The sequence below is a fragment of the Hyla sarda genome, chromosome 1 (genome assembly GCF_029499605.1).
Source record: "Hyla sarda isolate aHylSar1 chromosome 1, aHylSar1.hap1, whole genome shotgun sequence".
In the NCBI taxonomy this organism is placed as follows: domain Eukaryota; kingdom Metazoa; phylum Chordata; class Amphibia; order Anura; family Hylidae; genus Hyla; species Hyla sarda.
This window is the reverse complement of record NC_079189.1, coordinates 237,042,645-237,058,194: the sequence shown is the minus strand read 5'-3', so window position 1 is coordinate 237,058,194 and position 15,550 is coordinate 237,042,645. Positions and strand designations below refer to the sequence as shown.

Genomic DNA, 15,550 nt, shown 5'->3' with positions numbered 1-15,550 from the left:
TTCCCTAGTAGAATCCCATAGTCATGTTTAAAGGGGTACTCCGCCCCTAGACATCTTATCCCCGGTGTCCCGCTGCTGGCGACCCCTGGGATCGCCGCTGCGGCACTGCGCTTTCATTACTACACAGAGCGAGTTCGGGGGACGGATACAGAGCGATACAGTGGACAGAGCAGCGTAATGTCATAGCTCCGCCCCTTGTGACATCACGACCCGCCCCCTTAATGCAAGTCTATGGCAGGGGGCGTGAAGACCGCCACGCCCCCTCTCATAGACTTGTATTGAGGGGGCTGGCCGTGACATCACAAGGGGCAGAGCCATGACGTAACTGTGCTCCAACCCCTGTATCGCCCCGAACTCTCTCTGTGCAGTAATGATAGCGCGTGCCGCAGTGGCAATCCCGGGGGTCCCCTGCAGCGGGACCCTGGCAAACTGACATCTTATCCCCTATCCTTTGGATAGGGGATAGAATGTCTAGGTGCGGAGTACCCCTTTCAGCTAACAATCGAGTTTACAAGTTTTTATAGCCTTAGCTGAATGGCAGCAGTTTTTTCAATGGTTTACAGCTTCAGTCTTGAACTATTGACCCTCCATTCCCTTCACTTATACAAGTGTCTCTAGTCCTGCAAAAAACATATTTCCTTAACCCTTATCAGTGAGAGGCTAGGTTTAGAGATGAGCGAATTTACAGTAAATTTGCTCATCTCTAGCTAGGTTACCCATGGGTTCCCTATAACAGCAGAACACAACACTATGGAAAGTATAAGTATTGCTGCTCCTAATTGTGCGTTGTGTGCCATATAGTAAAGCACATGAAAAGCATGCTTCTTCATGGTCACTTAACGTGTTCGTTTTGCGGTTACGTGAGGCACTGCATGCATTGGTCTTTATTCTTAAAGTAGAGAAGCCATTAATTATAACTTTTTGTGAATTGGGACATTTAAACTTGCTTTTTTTTTTTTCCAAACTAAATTTAGTAGGAGTCGGTGCATTGTTTGCCGACTCCGACTCCAGGTACCCAAAATTTTGTCCGACTCCTCCACTCCGACTCCACAGCCCTGATAAGGGGTCCAGCAGATTCTAATTGAAGAATTATTTACAATGGCCATATTAAAAAGTATTCTAGCATGTGATGTGACCAAACAACAGCAATTTTTTTTAAGTTTACGCCGGTTGCTATACAGGGTCATTATTAATGATCCTGTACAGAAACCAGCGTAAATTTGATACTGCTGCATGGGTAACTGTCTGAACTATTAAAATAAAATGTTAATCATTTACTAACATTTAATTTTAATAGTTCAGACAATTAGCTATGCAGCAGTATCAGATATGTAAAAAAAAAAGTTTTTATTTTTTTACGATTTTTGTATAGCAATAGGAAAAGGTGGAGCTAATTTTTATTGGGCAGCGGTTTATTTATATTTAATTTGTTTTTACTTTAAATTTTTTCTATAGCACTCCTATACACATGGGGGTATTTGCAGACTGAAGAGCATCGCACCCGACCCACGTCTGTAGTACAGACATTAGGATGCAAAGCTCTGCACCCCCCCCCCCCCCATGTGAATAGCAGTGTATATGTGCTACAATACACTGTTTTACCCATGGGGGTATGTGCAGAGCATTGCACCCTTGTGTCTGTACTACACGTAAATGTACGTCATAGTGCGTTAAGTACCACGTCACCATGACGTACATTTACGTCAATTGTCGTTAAGGGGTTAAATCAACTGGTGCCAGAAAGTTAAACAGATTTATAAATCACTTCTATTAAAAAATCTTTACCCTTCCAGTACTTTTTAGGGGCTGTATACTAAAGAGAAATCCAAAAAAGAAATGCATTTCCTGTGATGTCATGACTACAGTGCTCTCTACTGACCTCTGCTGTCCATTTTAGGAACTGTCCAGAGCAGTATATGTTTGCTATGGTGATTTTCACCTGCTCTGGACAGTTCCTAAAATGGACAGCAGGGGTCAGCAGAGAGCACTGTGGTCATGACATCAGAGGAAATGCATTTCTTTTTTGGATTTCTCTTTAGTATACAGCCCCTAAAAAGTACTGGAAGGATTAAGATTTAAAGGGGTTCTCCGGTGCTTACACATCTTATCCCCTATCACGCCCCCTCCCGTAGGCTTGCATTGAGGGGCGGAGCGTGACGTCACACGGGGGCGTGACGTCACACGCCGCCCGTCCTGGGGTCGCCGGTAATCAGTCCCGGAGCGAACACGCTCTGGGGACTGATTACAAACGGGGTGCCGCATGCATTATCAAGGGCGTCCCCAGCGGTGGGACCCCCACGATCAGGCATCTTATCCCCTATCCTTTGGATAGGGGATAAGATGTGTAAGCACCGGAGAACCCCTTTAAAAAAAAAGTTTTCCACGGGAGTACACCTTTAATGCAACATACAAATATATCCATAGAATTTGTTGGCCTCATTATATAAAGGCTATACATTAGGGAACTAAATAAAACATGTGCATAAAAGCACTTAGTTTCTTACTAGCTGACCAAGCACAAGTCATAGTCTGTCATTTAGGATGATGGAAATCTTGACATTTACCACCAATGATTGACTGACTTATTCTGATGGTAGAAAGCGGTAATCCTATAATGAATAAATAAATAAAAGAAACACAACAACAACACTACTATAAAGGGTAGGCTTTAACTTTTGCCTTTTTTTACTTTTTTTTTTTTTTGCACAGCTGCCACTGCAGTTTTTGAGCCAAAGCAGAAGAGGGTGAGAGATTAGAAGTATAAATCCTTTCTTTTTAAGTCCACTTCTGTCTTTGGCTCAAAAAGTGTAGTTGCAGCTTTCCAAAAAACTGCCAAGTGGAAACCCTGCCAAAAGGATAGTAGTTGAATTTTGTAGGTAGAGGTAAAAAAATAATAAAAGGAAATAATAAAGGGAGGAGAGGACTGACAGGACTGACAGTAATTTGAAGCACACTATGCAGGTGAATTAAGAGATGCAGCGGCATCTAATACTACATTATGGGTGCTCCATTTATGAGCCAATATAGAAAGAGATAAATCTAATGTAAACAAGAAGAGAAGGGCACAATCCAAACTATATGTCTTCATTCCAAAACTCGCAGTTGCGGGGTTGTGTGGATAGGGGCGAACAGGGCACTCAGATGCCCCTCTGAGTGCCCTGTTCGCCGGCATCCACGCCACCCTGCACCTCCGAATTCCAGAATGAAGACATAGATGACATATATTTTGGTTAGTGCCCTTATCTTCTTGTTTACCTTAGAGGAAAAAAAGATTGCCAAGCCTTTGACTATGTGCGCTCTAACAGTTTTTCCACAGTTTTGTAAGACTTAAAATGCTAGGGATTTATTTTGAGCAGTTTACATAAGATCCATTTTTTAGTTAAACGTCCCAATAAACGCAATTGAATTTTTACTGTAGCCCAAAATACATCTTATCAAGGGGCTTAAAGACAGTCCAAATGAAAAAAACGGCAGAAAAAAGGGTTCAAAAAGGCAAAAAAAAAAAAAATCTTACTTTAACCCCTTAAGGACGAAGGACGTACAGGTGCCCCCTTGCCTCCTGGTACTTAAGGACCAAGGGTGTACCTGTATGCCCTGGTCCCGTTACCAGGGTTTGAGGCGTGCTCATGAGCTATCAGCAGCATACAAAAGTGCAAAAAAAAAAAAAAAAAACTGGATTGGTCCTTAAAACCAAAATGGGCTTGGTCCTTAAGGGGTTTAAAGAGTCTGTCATAAGAATATGCTGACCATTTCAAAGTGGATCTATCATTAGTTTAAACCACAGGCCGCATGAAACAATAACAGGCTCCATTATTACTCCTTTCTACAATTCATTCTAAAACAGTGCATCATTTCAGAGAATTTAACTGACCAAGAAGGGAGCATTGAGTTACTGAGGCTGTCCCAGTCGAATGGGTGATTGATAGATCTCTCCCTATCCACAACCCACTGATATCCATGTAAATAGTCCTATTATGGAGATAGCATGACTATCACTGAGTGCAGCAACAGACAAAACGATGGTGCTCAATTGCATATGCAATGCATCCAACAGAGGAGTAGAAAGAAGCGGCACTCACCCAGCTATAAAATTCAATAGACATGTTTTTTTATGGACTACACATAGGTATACAGGAGTAAAAAAACAGGCAATACAGGCCTTTTCGTAGAAACTAAGCTCTTCAACTTAGCCCATTTTAAATAATATTGTGAAAAAATCATGGACACCTAGTTGCTAATGCTATATATATTTACATAAGCCTGGAGATCCACCCCTTACTATTGATTGATGCCCACTGTGTATACAGTGAAAGACAATCACTGGTGAGTGGCAGAAGGCCTCTTAAAGGGAACCAATCATCAGATTTTACCCTATATAATGCTTGGTAAAGCGTTATATAGGGTAAAATCTGTATCCTCACCATCCCCGGGGGACACTCCTGCCCCCAAGGATGGTGAACATATAAACTTATAAACTAGTCACCGCCGCGGCCCTAAGTAGTCCCCTGGGCGGGGAGCTCCTCTTAACTAGACCCGTTACTGCAGCCAGCAGCGATGCCCCCTCTGCTTAATTGACGGGCCGCGTCATCGCTCTGCTCCGTCTGTTCAGTAAGCAGAGCGTTGATGCAGTCCGTCAATCAAGCAGAGGGGGCGTTGCTGCCGGCTGCAGTAAGGGCACTAGATGAGAGGAGCTCACCTCTGCTCACTTCATCAGGCTGTAACTCACACTCAAAGCAGTCTCACTGAGACCAATGCAATCTAAACTTTTGACTTGTCCGAGGAAGTTGTTCTTAAGAAAAGTGACACTTTAACATCCAGTCCATTTAAAAAATATGTTGTTTCACCAAACACTAAAATTAGGCCAGGTTCACACAGGGCAAATTTTAATACTTTTTTGAATAATTTTCATATGGGTCTGCTGCAGCTGGTACCATACATGGGTTAATGCACAGCTCACAACAAGGAACTTCAAAGGATGCTAAAGTAACAGCAACACATAAGGTTAGGGTGTGTTCACACCGCCGTCTGTCCGCGTTTTTTTTATCCCTGTTTTGGTTCCGTTCTTGCAAACTGATTAAAAACGTTTTTTTAAAAATCCCATTCATGTCAATGGGATTTTTTTACAATCCGTTTACACCAGTCTGCACTCATTTCCGTTTTTTAAGACTGTTTTTATTTTTGACGGGAGAAGAAAGGGACGGGTCTAGACGGCCGTATGAACGAAGCCTAACACAAACACATAGAAAACAAATGTAACATTTATTTATGTGATATTTTCAAATAAAGGGTTTTTGCAACTTCTCTATGAGCAGTGTAATGTGACCATTCCATATAAAACATTCAAAAGAGTCAAGGTAGTCAGCTCACCCAGGTGCATGGACATGAAGCAGGGACCAGCAGGAGGTACGTAGAAAGCAAGCAGAAGTCCAGCACTCTTTTTGACGTAAAACCAGGATCCTTTATTGTTGAACAGCGATAAAATCCACAGTACAAAATCAACGAAAGTAGCAGGAGCACTGATGTGTTTCACGAAGGACTATCCCTTAGTCATAGCATAGCTATGTGAGAAAAAATGGGGAAGCCCTTTTAAACACTTTATTTTAGTGCAAATATAATTAATTAAAAAAAAGATAACAGACAAATGTACCCTTAACAAAAGATATGTTACTATAAAATGATATAACTACAAAAAAAAAAATACTAAAAATGTTATTAAAAAAAAAAAAATTTCTGGTAAACGAGGAGCAAGTTAAAAAGATATTTACATTACATAAAGTGATGGCGTATTAATAGGATAAAACCATCACTTTCTCTGGAATCCCCTCTATAAACATTTCACTCCATTTCACTCTGCAGGGAAAACTGCACCTGGCTCCATTAACCTAAAATGTAGTGGTCCTGTACAGTCCCATCACTCTCTGGATTGGTGGAGATCCCACTGATATCACTTTATAAGAACGTAATACCCCTCTGAGAGGAGATGGGGAAACAGACACATCTACTGTTCACAGCTCTGATCTTCTGGTAGTTCTCCTTAGGTTCACCTGTCACTGTCTAGGTCATAACTTGACAAACACTTACCTGGCGCTTTGTCATCTGTTGTAGACTTGGGCTCACCAAACAAGAATTCATACTTTGCCTTTGCAACATTCTGGGAGTGTGCTGATGTGTTGTTAACCCAAACATACCTTTCTGCCTGTTGAGAAAAACAATAAAACATTTTCATTACTATTTTATATCAAGAATGAAAATAAAAAATGTACTAAAATGACTCTTGCAGTAAATGATGAATGGAAGGAAAAGTACAGCCTGCTACACTTTTCTGCCTGTTCAGTTCACATCATGTGTATTACTCTCCAACATATGCTAGGCAGGCGCACATGTTGGTCACAGCTCCTTCTATGTAGTAGTAAATCATGTATTATACATTTATACAGCCGTGGCGATCGCCGCATGCTGGCTATTAGCGGCGGTGTGAGGTGGAAATTTGGGGAGGAGCTGCCGCAAGTCTGCACAGGTCACCAATTTCCACCTCACAGCGGCCCCCGGCTACTGAGAACAGCCGGGGGCTGCATAGTATGGAGCGGGCAGGAGTCCGGAGCCCGCTCCATACTGACTGCTGAGCACTGCCATGCTTGTCAGGCCCGGCACTGCTTGCCCGAAGCCGAGCTGAGGGCCGGAAAAATTCACCTGCCCGGTGCACGGAACTGCATGTCCCGGGCGTCGGGCGATAAGATTTCCACATCCCTGGGCCAGCAATTTGCGGAACTGGAATTGAGATAGAAAGACAAAGGGGAAAAAAATGAAAAATTGGGGGGGGGAAATTTTTTTTTGGGTGGGTTTTGTAAGAAATATGTTCTTTTAAAATGATAAATAATATGCTTAGAATATGGTAAACTTTATAACATTTAGAGCTTTATGAAATACATCTGAGAATCATTGCAAGTTCTCCAGTCTCATCTGAAGACGAGCAAATCCTGGAATACAATCCAAATACTGAGAATACAATTTGTAAAAGAATATATGCATTTCCTGTCTCTAGGGGCACTGCAGGGAAAAGGTTTCAGTTTTGTTTGGTTGTGGCTGGGCTCCATCTTGTTGGTATACATAAACTGATTGTTGGTATTACAGTAGTTCATGTCTCTGTCCTCTCAGATCGGCCTTATTTGACAGTTATCAGTCTCTTTCCCTCCCCCACAGATAATGCCCCCCCATCACAGGTAATGTTCTCCCCCATCACAGGTAATGTTCTCCCCCATCACAGGTAATGTTCTCCCCCATCACAGGTAATGTTCTCCCCCATCACAGGTAATGTTCCCGCTCCAATCACAGATAATGTCCTCCCCCATCACAGATATTGTTACCCCATCACAGATATTGTTCTCCCCCCCCCCCTATCACAGATACGGTTACCCCCCCATCACAGATAATGTTCTCCCCCCATCACAGATATTGTTACCCCCCCCATCACAGATAATGTTCTCCCCCATCACAGATAATGTTCTCCCCCATCACTGATATTGTTACCCTCCCATCACAGATAATGCTCTCCCCCCCCCCCACATCACAGATGCTCTCTCCCCCCACACACAGATGTTCTCTCCCCCCCACATCACAGATAATGTGTCGTCGTCCCCCCCCACATCACAGATAATGTTCTCTTCCCCCCCCCCCCCCCATCACAGATAATGTTTGGCTGACTAGTAAACAGTTTTTTTTCTTCTTCTCCACTGGTGAAACCAAAATCCAGCATTAAAATGAATTCAATTTGTAAAACTATCCCATGCTGCATTATTATTATTATATTTTTTTTATTTTGTTACTCCAAAAATTTCCATTTTTTTTTCAGAATTTTTTATTTATTTATTTATTTTAATTTTTCAATGGTTTCAAGATATCTGGAAATTTTTGATCTCTAAACTGGAAAGACCCTTTAAATTTCACTCCAACTTTCCAAACGGCACAGAATAAATCTGTGACCTGTTAGAAGCAAAAAGTGTAAAAACAACAATACAAAAGCAGCATCATGCCACTATAGGGACTATAGGTATCTCAATTAAGTATACTATATATACCATAACATGCTCAGACACTAGAATCCTGCTCATTCCCTGAGGAGCAGTTAGAGAATTGCACAAAGAAGCTATAGCAGATCCCATAGGAAGAGGCAGAGTAAGGAGTGGAGAGGCTATTGTCTGCTTCCTGCTGTATAATGACAAGCCAGATGACTAGTGTAGAACCATGGGCATACAAAGGATTATGCACAGGGTAGAAGGGAACAAACAGACCTGTAAACACTTGCTACAAAGTGTCAGTCACCTGATAATACCCCCATGTTATGATGTGCCATGGGGCATGCTGTATTTTTATTTCTCACAGATTTACATGGAGAACTTCTCTCTGCATGTAGAGAAGATGCGGACATAACGGACACCCGAAGGACCCCACGCAAAGTCAATGGGATCTGCCAGGACCTGTTGGTGACTGTTATGCTCCGACCTGTTCAGGGTCAGTTAAAGGGGTACTAAATTGGAAAACTTTTTTTTTTGTTTGTTTTTTAAATCATTTGTAAATTACTTCTATTAAAAAATATTAATCCTTCCAGTACTTATCAGTACATCCAGAGGAAGTTGAGTTGTTCTTTTCTGTCTTACCACAATGCTCTCTGGTGACACCTCTGTCCATTTCAGGAACTGTGCAGAGCAGGAGAGGTTTGCTATGGGGATTTGCTCCTACTCTGGACAGTTGCTGACACAGACAGGTGTCAGCAGTGAGTACTGTGGTCAGACAGAAAGCAGCTGATAAGTACTGGAAGGATTAGAAGGATTAAGATTTTGTAATAGAAGTAATTCACAAATCTGTTTAACTTTCTTGAGCCAGTTGATATGAAAAGCATTTTTTCCACAAGAGAACCCCATTAAGCACAAAAAAAAAAAAAAAAAAAAAAAAAAAAAAGCCTAACGACACAGAGTATAGCGGTAGTGTGAACCTAGCCTCACTGGTAGATGTCAAAAGTTTTGATCAGCCGGCCCCCACTGATCAGGAGAACAAGCTGGGAGAAGTATGCAGTCCAAAAGGTTAGGGGACAAGATGTCTGATCGCGGGGGTCCCGCCACTAGGACCCCCGCATCTCTCCTGCAGCACCCCTGTTTCTCAGCTGCACAGAGCGAGAAACGCTCTGTGGCTGATGACGGGCGATGCAGGTGCCAGAGAATGGTGACATCCCGGCTCCGCCCCCTTGGGACTTCACACCCCCATCCCCTCAATGCAAGTCTATGGGAGGGGGAGTGACATCCACCACTCCCCCTCCCATAGACTTGCACGGAGGAGGCGGAGCCGTGATGTCACGATTCTCTGTCCACTGCATCGCCCGTCATCAGCCACAGAGCGATTCTCGCTCTGTGCAGCTGAACAACAGGGGTGCTGCAGGAGAGATTGCGGGGGTCCCAGTGGCAGGACATCTTATCCCCTATCCTTTGGATAGGGGATAAGATGTCTGAGGGCAGAGTACCCATTTAACAGCATTTAAAGAAATGCTTTATGGCAGGACCCATGGACATAGACAACAATAGACAGGAGCAACTGGGGGGTCACCATTCACTGTACTCCTGTCTGTACTAATAGGCAGAAGACTGCTCGAGATGATCTGTACAGAACATGAAGTCTCAGATTAAAGAGGTAATCCAGAAAGAAGTTTTTTGGGGGTTTAAGAAGCCAGGCTGTCTGCAAACAAAATATATATATGTACAATCTGTACTTACCTCCTCCCCTGCTTCCCAGACCTCTGTGCTCTCCTCTTCCAGGTTCTGGGGGCTCAATACATCAATTGCCGCTCAGCCAATCACTGGCCGTAGCGGTGCCCCGCCTCAGCCAGTGATTGGCTAAGCAGCAATGTGAGCCCTGTCTCTAGTCTTCTTTCTAGGAGCTTAAAGGGCTACTCCGTTGGAAAACATTATTATTATTATTTTTTTTTTTAATCAAATGGTGGCAGAAAGTTAAACAGATTTGTAAATTACTTCAGTGGAGGAAGTTCTTTTCTTTTTGAATTTCCTTTCTGTCTGACCACAGTGCTCTCTGCTGACACCTCTTTCCATGTCAGGAACTGTCCAGAGCAGAAGAAATTCCCCATAGCAAACCTCTCCTGCTGTGGACAGTTCCTGACATGCACAGAGGTGTCAGCAGAGAGCACTGTGGTCAGTCAGTCAAAAAGAAAAGAACTTCCTGTGGAGCATACAGCAGCTGGTAGAGTACTGGAGGGATTAAGCTTTTATATAGAAGTAATTTAGAAATCTGTTTAACTTTCTGGCAGTTGATTTAAAAAAATAAAAATTCCACCGGAGTACCCATTTAACCCCTTCATGACCCGGGGTTTTTCAGTTTGTGCACTTTCATTTTTTCCTCCTTACCTTAAAAAATCATAACGCTTAATTTTTCACCTAAAAATCCATATTATGGCTTATATTTTGCACCACCAATTCTACTTTGTAATGACGTCAGTCATTTTACCCAAAAATCTACAGTGAAACGGAAAAGAAATTCATTGTGCGAAAAAATTTAAGAAAAAACACCATTTTGTAACTTTTGGGGGCTTCCGTTTCTACGTAGTACATTTTTCAGTAAAAATGACACCTTATCTTTATTCTGTAGGTCCATACGATTAAAATGATACCCTACTTATATAGGTTTGATTTTGTCGGACTTCTGGAAAAAATCATAACTACATGCAGGAAAATTTATACGTTTAAAATTGGCATCTTCTGACCCCTATAACTTTTTTATTTTTCCGCGTATGGGGCGGTATGAGGGCTCATTTTTTGCACCGTGATCTGATGTTTTTAGCGGTACCATTTTTGTAATGATCGGATTTTTTGATTGCTTTTTATGAATTTTTTCATGATATAAAAAGTGACCAAAAATGCACAATTTTGGACTTTGGAATTTTTTTGGCGCGTACGCCATTGACCGTGCGGTTTAATTAACGATATATTTTTATAATTCGGACATTTCCACACGCGGCGATACCATATATGTTTATTTTTATTTACACAGTTTTTTTTTTTTTTTTTTATGGGAAAAGGGGGGTGATTCAAACTTTTATTAAGGAAGGGGTTAAATGATCTTTTTTCACTTTTTTTTGCAGTGTTATAGCTCCCATAGGGACCTATAACACTGCACACACTGATCTTTTACATTGATCAGTGGTTTCTCATAAGAAACAATTGATCAATGATTCTGCCGCATGACTGCTCATGTCTGGATCTCAGGCACTGAGCAGTCATTCGGCAATCGGACAGCACCCCGCTAAAATCAGTCCCCGGAGCATGTTCGCTCCGGGTCTGATTACTGCCGATCACGGGGCCGGAGCATTGTGGCCGCACGCCCCCTCCCATAGGCTTGCATTGAGGGGGCAGAGCGTGAGGTCACACGGGGGGCGGGCCGTGATGTCACAATGCTCCAGCCCTGTGATCGACAGTAATCAGACCCGGAGCGAACAAGCTCCGGGGACTGATTTTAGCGGGGTGCTGTGTGCAAGATCACGGGGGTCCCCAGCGGCGGGCCCCCCGCGATCAGGCATCTTATCCCCTATTTTTTAGATTTAATAAATAAAGTACCTTACCGCTAAAGTACCTCTAGAACCAGAATGGATACTGCAATATTTCAGGATTACTTTATAATATAGATAGTAAGGTGTCGTTCCCATTAGTGTTAAAGAACTCCATACTATGATTCTATTATAATGACCTCATATCGGATGGGACCCTAACACTCACCTCAGGCTGGGTGACATGCTGGATCCACTAACGATCCAAACCACCTCCTGGGAAATAGGGGAGGGGATGCACGGCTACAGAGGGAGCCACTCCCCCCAAATTGCACAGCATTTTGGGGGGAGTGGCTTGCCACAGCAGCGTGCACCCGTGTATTGGGTTTAGGTGCTGGCTACATTTTTGTTTTTGCTGTGCAATATGGGGGGAGTGGCTCCCTCTGTAGCCGTGCATCCCCTCCCCTATGTCACAGGAGGTGGTTTTAGGTTGTTAGTGGATCCAGCATGTCGCCCAGCCTGAGGTGAATGTTAGGTTCCCATGCCAACTCCGCGTGGTGGATGGGGGGACACGTTTTGATCAAAAAGTGCGCTAAGAGCCTCCATTTTGTTGACCAAGTGTGCTGCCGCCATTTTCTTTTTTTACATGTTCTAATGATGGCGAGAGTGGAGAGCAAAAATGGTGCATGTTGGGTTTTTTCCATTATGGCTATGTACACACAGTTTTGGTAATTTTCTGGTGACACTTTCCATTATGGCTATGTACACACAGTTTTGGTTATTTTCTGGTGACACTTTCCATTATGGCTATGTACACACAGTTTTGGGCATTTTCTGGTGACACATTGCATTATGGCTATGTACACACAGGTTTGGTTATTTTCTGGTGACACTTTCCATTATGGCTATGTACACACAGTTTTGGTTATTTTCTGGTGACACTTTCCATTATGGTTATGTACACACAGTTTTGGTAATTTTCTGGTGACACTTTCCATTATGGCTATGTACACACAGGTTTGGTTATTTTCTGGTGACACTTTCCATTATAGCTATGTACACACAGGTTTGGTTATTTTCTGGTGACACTTTCCATTATGGCTATGTACACACAGTTTTGGTTATTTTCTGGTGACACTTTCCATTATGGCTATGTACACACAGGTTTGGTTATTTTCTGGTGACACTTTCCATTATAGCTATGTACACACAGGTTTGGTTATTTTCTGGTGACACTTTCCATTATGGCTATGTACACAGTTTTGGTTATTTTCTGGTGACACTTTCCATTATGGCTATGTACACACAGTTTGGTTATTTTCTGGTGACACTTTCCATTATGGCTATGTACACAGTTTTGGTTATTTTCTGGTGACACTTTCCATTATGGTTATGTACACACAGGTTTGGTTATTTTCCGGTGACACATTCCATTATAGCTATGTACACACAGTTTTGGGCATTTTCCGGTGACACTTTCCATTATGGCTATGTACACACAGTTTTGGGCATTTTCTGGTGACACTTTCCATTATGGTTATGTACACACAGTTTGGTTATTTTCCAGTGACACTTTCCATTATGGCTATGTACACACAGTTTTGGTAATTTTCCGGTGACACTTTCCATTATGGCTATGTACACACAGTTTTGGTAATTTTCCGGTGACACTTTCCATTATGGCTATGTACACACAGTTTTGTTTATTTTCCGGTGACACTTTCCATTATGGCTATGTACACACAGTTTTGGTTATTTTCCGGTGACACTTTCCATTATGGCTATGTACACACAGTTTTGTTTATTTTCCGGTGACACTTTCCATTATGGCTATGTACACACAGTTTTGTTTATTTTCCGGTGACACTTTCCATTATGGCTATGTACACAGAGTTTTGGTTATTTTCCGGTGACACTTTCCTTTATGGCTATGTACACACAGTTTTGGGCATTTTCTGGTGACACATTGCATTATGGCTATGTACACAGAGTTTTGGTAATTTTCTGGTGACACTTTCCATTATGGCTATGTACACACAGTTTTGGTCATTTTCTGGTGACACTTTCCATTATGGTTATGTACACACAGTTTTGGGCATTTTCTGGTGACACTTTCCATTATGGCTATGTACACACAGTTTTGTTTATTTTCCGGTGACACTTTCCATTATGGCTATGTACACACAGTTTTGGTTATTTTCCGGTGACACTTTCCATTATGGCTATGTACACACAGTTTTGTTTATTTTCCGGTGACACTGTCCATTATGGCTATGTACACAGAGTTTTGGTTATTTTCCGGTGACACTTTCCTTTATGGCTATGTACACACAGTTTTGGGCATTTTCTGGTGACACATTGCATTATGGCTATGTACACAGAGTTTTGGTAATTTTCTGGTGACACTTTCCATTATGGTTATGTACACACAGTTTTGGGCATTTTCTGGTGACACATTGCATTATGGCTATGTACACAGAGTTTTGGTAATTTTCTGGTGACACTTTCCATTATGGTTATGTACACACAGTTTTGGTTATTTTCTGGTGACACTTTCCATTATGGTTATGTACACACAGTTTTGGGCATTTTCTGGTGACACTTTCCATTATGGTTATGTACACACAGTTTTGGTCATTTTCTGGTGACACTTTCCATTATGGTTATGTACACACAGGTTTGGTTATTTTCCGGTGACACATTCCATTATGGCTATGTACACACAGGTTTGGTTATTTTCTGGTGACACATTCCATTATGGCCATGTACACACAGTTTGGTCATTTTCTGGTGACACTTTCCATTATGGCTATGTACACAGTTTTGGGCTGCTTTACAGGCAAAAAAAAAAAAGTAAAAAAAAACAAAAACATTTTCTTCCATTTGGATAATTTTTCTGAGGTTATTTGTAAACCAGACCGTATTTATTTTTTTATTTTTTTGGGTGGTTCTATCCCTAAATATGCACCAAAAATCAGATAAAAAAAATTAAGAAATAAATAAAGTGGACCTTTCAGCACTTGTGAGAAGTAGTGACAGCCCCGTACAGAGGTCCTGGGGTCCATACATGCCTGCACGACCGAGCGGAACTCCCGGCTGCCGATGTTGCAAGTGCCCAGGGGGCGGAGCCTAGGTGCCATGTATGTTCCCGGGGCGCTCTGTATAGACAGCACTCCTCTCAGCTATGACGGATACACTCGTCTGTCCGAGTGCACAGGGCAGCTCGTATTGGAATTACCACCCGGAGCATATACACACAGGGCACACGTCACCCCCCTCCTCTCTCCTCCTCCCAATCTTTACGTACAGCGGTCTGCCACCTACAGGTAAAGGGCGGCCATGGCACCGGAGGTGTCCAGCAGATGGCAGGCACAGGATACACTCGGGTCAGAGAGTGGAGGTGTATCCAAGGGGTGCCGCACCGTGCAGCCAGCTGTGCCCACCACCCTCTGTCCTAGTCAGCAGCTCTCATTGGCTCTGCACATGGATGTGGACACACATACACACTCTTACCTCCTCTGCTGAATTCCTCTCATGAAGACAGCCTCCTAAAGTGGCCGGGGCCATTACTCGCTGCCCCCTCCCCGTGTAGAGCCAATGTAGAGGTGGTTACTAGGACAATGGGGGAGGTGACAGCAGGACAACACTGGGTGCCCTGACCTGCTCTTTGATCTCCAGCCAGAAGTGATGTGGACACGCTGAGGTTGTGAACAAGGCTCCCCCTCCCTCCCTGCGCTCTGTATTCTCTACATAGCGCTGTCTGCCCTCTGCTGGTGAACATGGGATCAGCACCTGTGTAGGGCTCGGCTTCACCAGTAGATGGCAGTACAGAGAGACCACATTGAAGCCATGAGCCAGAGGAGTGGGGACACAAAGAGGGGCTTTATCTCCGTACCCCACCTCGTGTACATGATGTACAGGCTGCACAGAGCGATGGTGTGTGCTATAGGAAGGATAATAGACGTGTGTGTATGGACAGTGCAGAGATGTCATCACATTGCAAACGTC

At 42.9% G+C, this 15,550-nt stretch overlaps 1 protein-coding gene and 1 long non-coding RNA gene across 5 annotated transcripts in view; one reads left to right on the top strand and one right to left on the bottom strand.

Annotated features, from left to right (window-relative positions):
- PSD3 (pleckstrin and Sec7 domain containing 3) overlaps positions 1–15,550 on the bottom strand; it is a 574,055-nt gene that overhangs the window by 386,376 nt on the left and 172,129 nt on the right. For 2 of the 4 annotated variants that reach the window (XM_056569232.1, XM_056569241.1), the window contains one exon: positions 6,082–6,196. In XM_056569232.1, the coding sequence (XP_056425207.1) occupies positions 6,082–6,196 (115 nt within the window). Of the gene's footprint in view, positions 1–5,367; positions 6,040–6,081; positions 6,197–15,055; positions 15,422–15,550 lie in introns of those variants that run through there. The other 2 variants (XM_056569238.1, XM_056569246.1) reach the window with 2 other exon arrangements.
- Positions 1–15,550, top strand: part of LOC130366902 (uncharacterized) — a 48,460-nt gene that overhangs the window by 19,341 nt on the left and 13,569 nt on the right. The window lies entirely within an intron of this gene.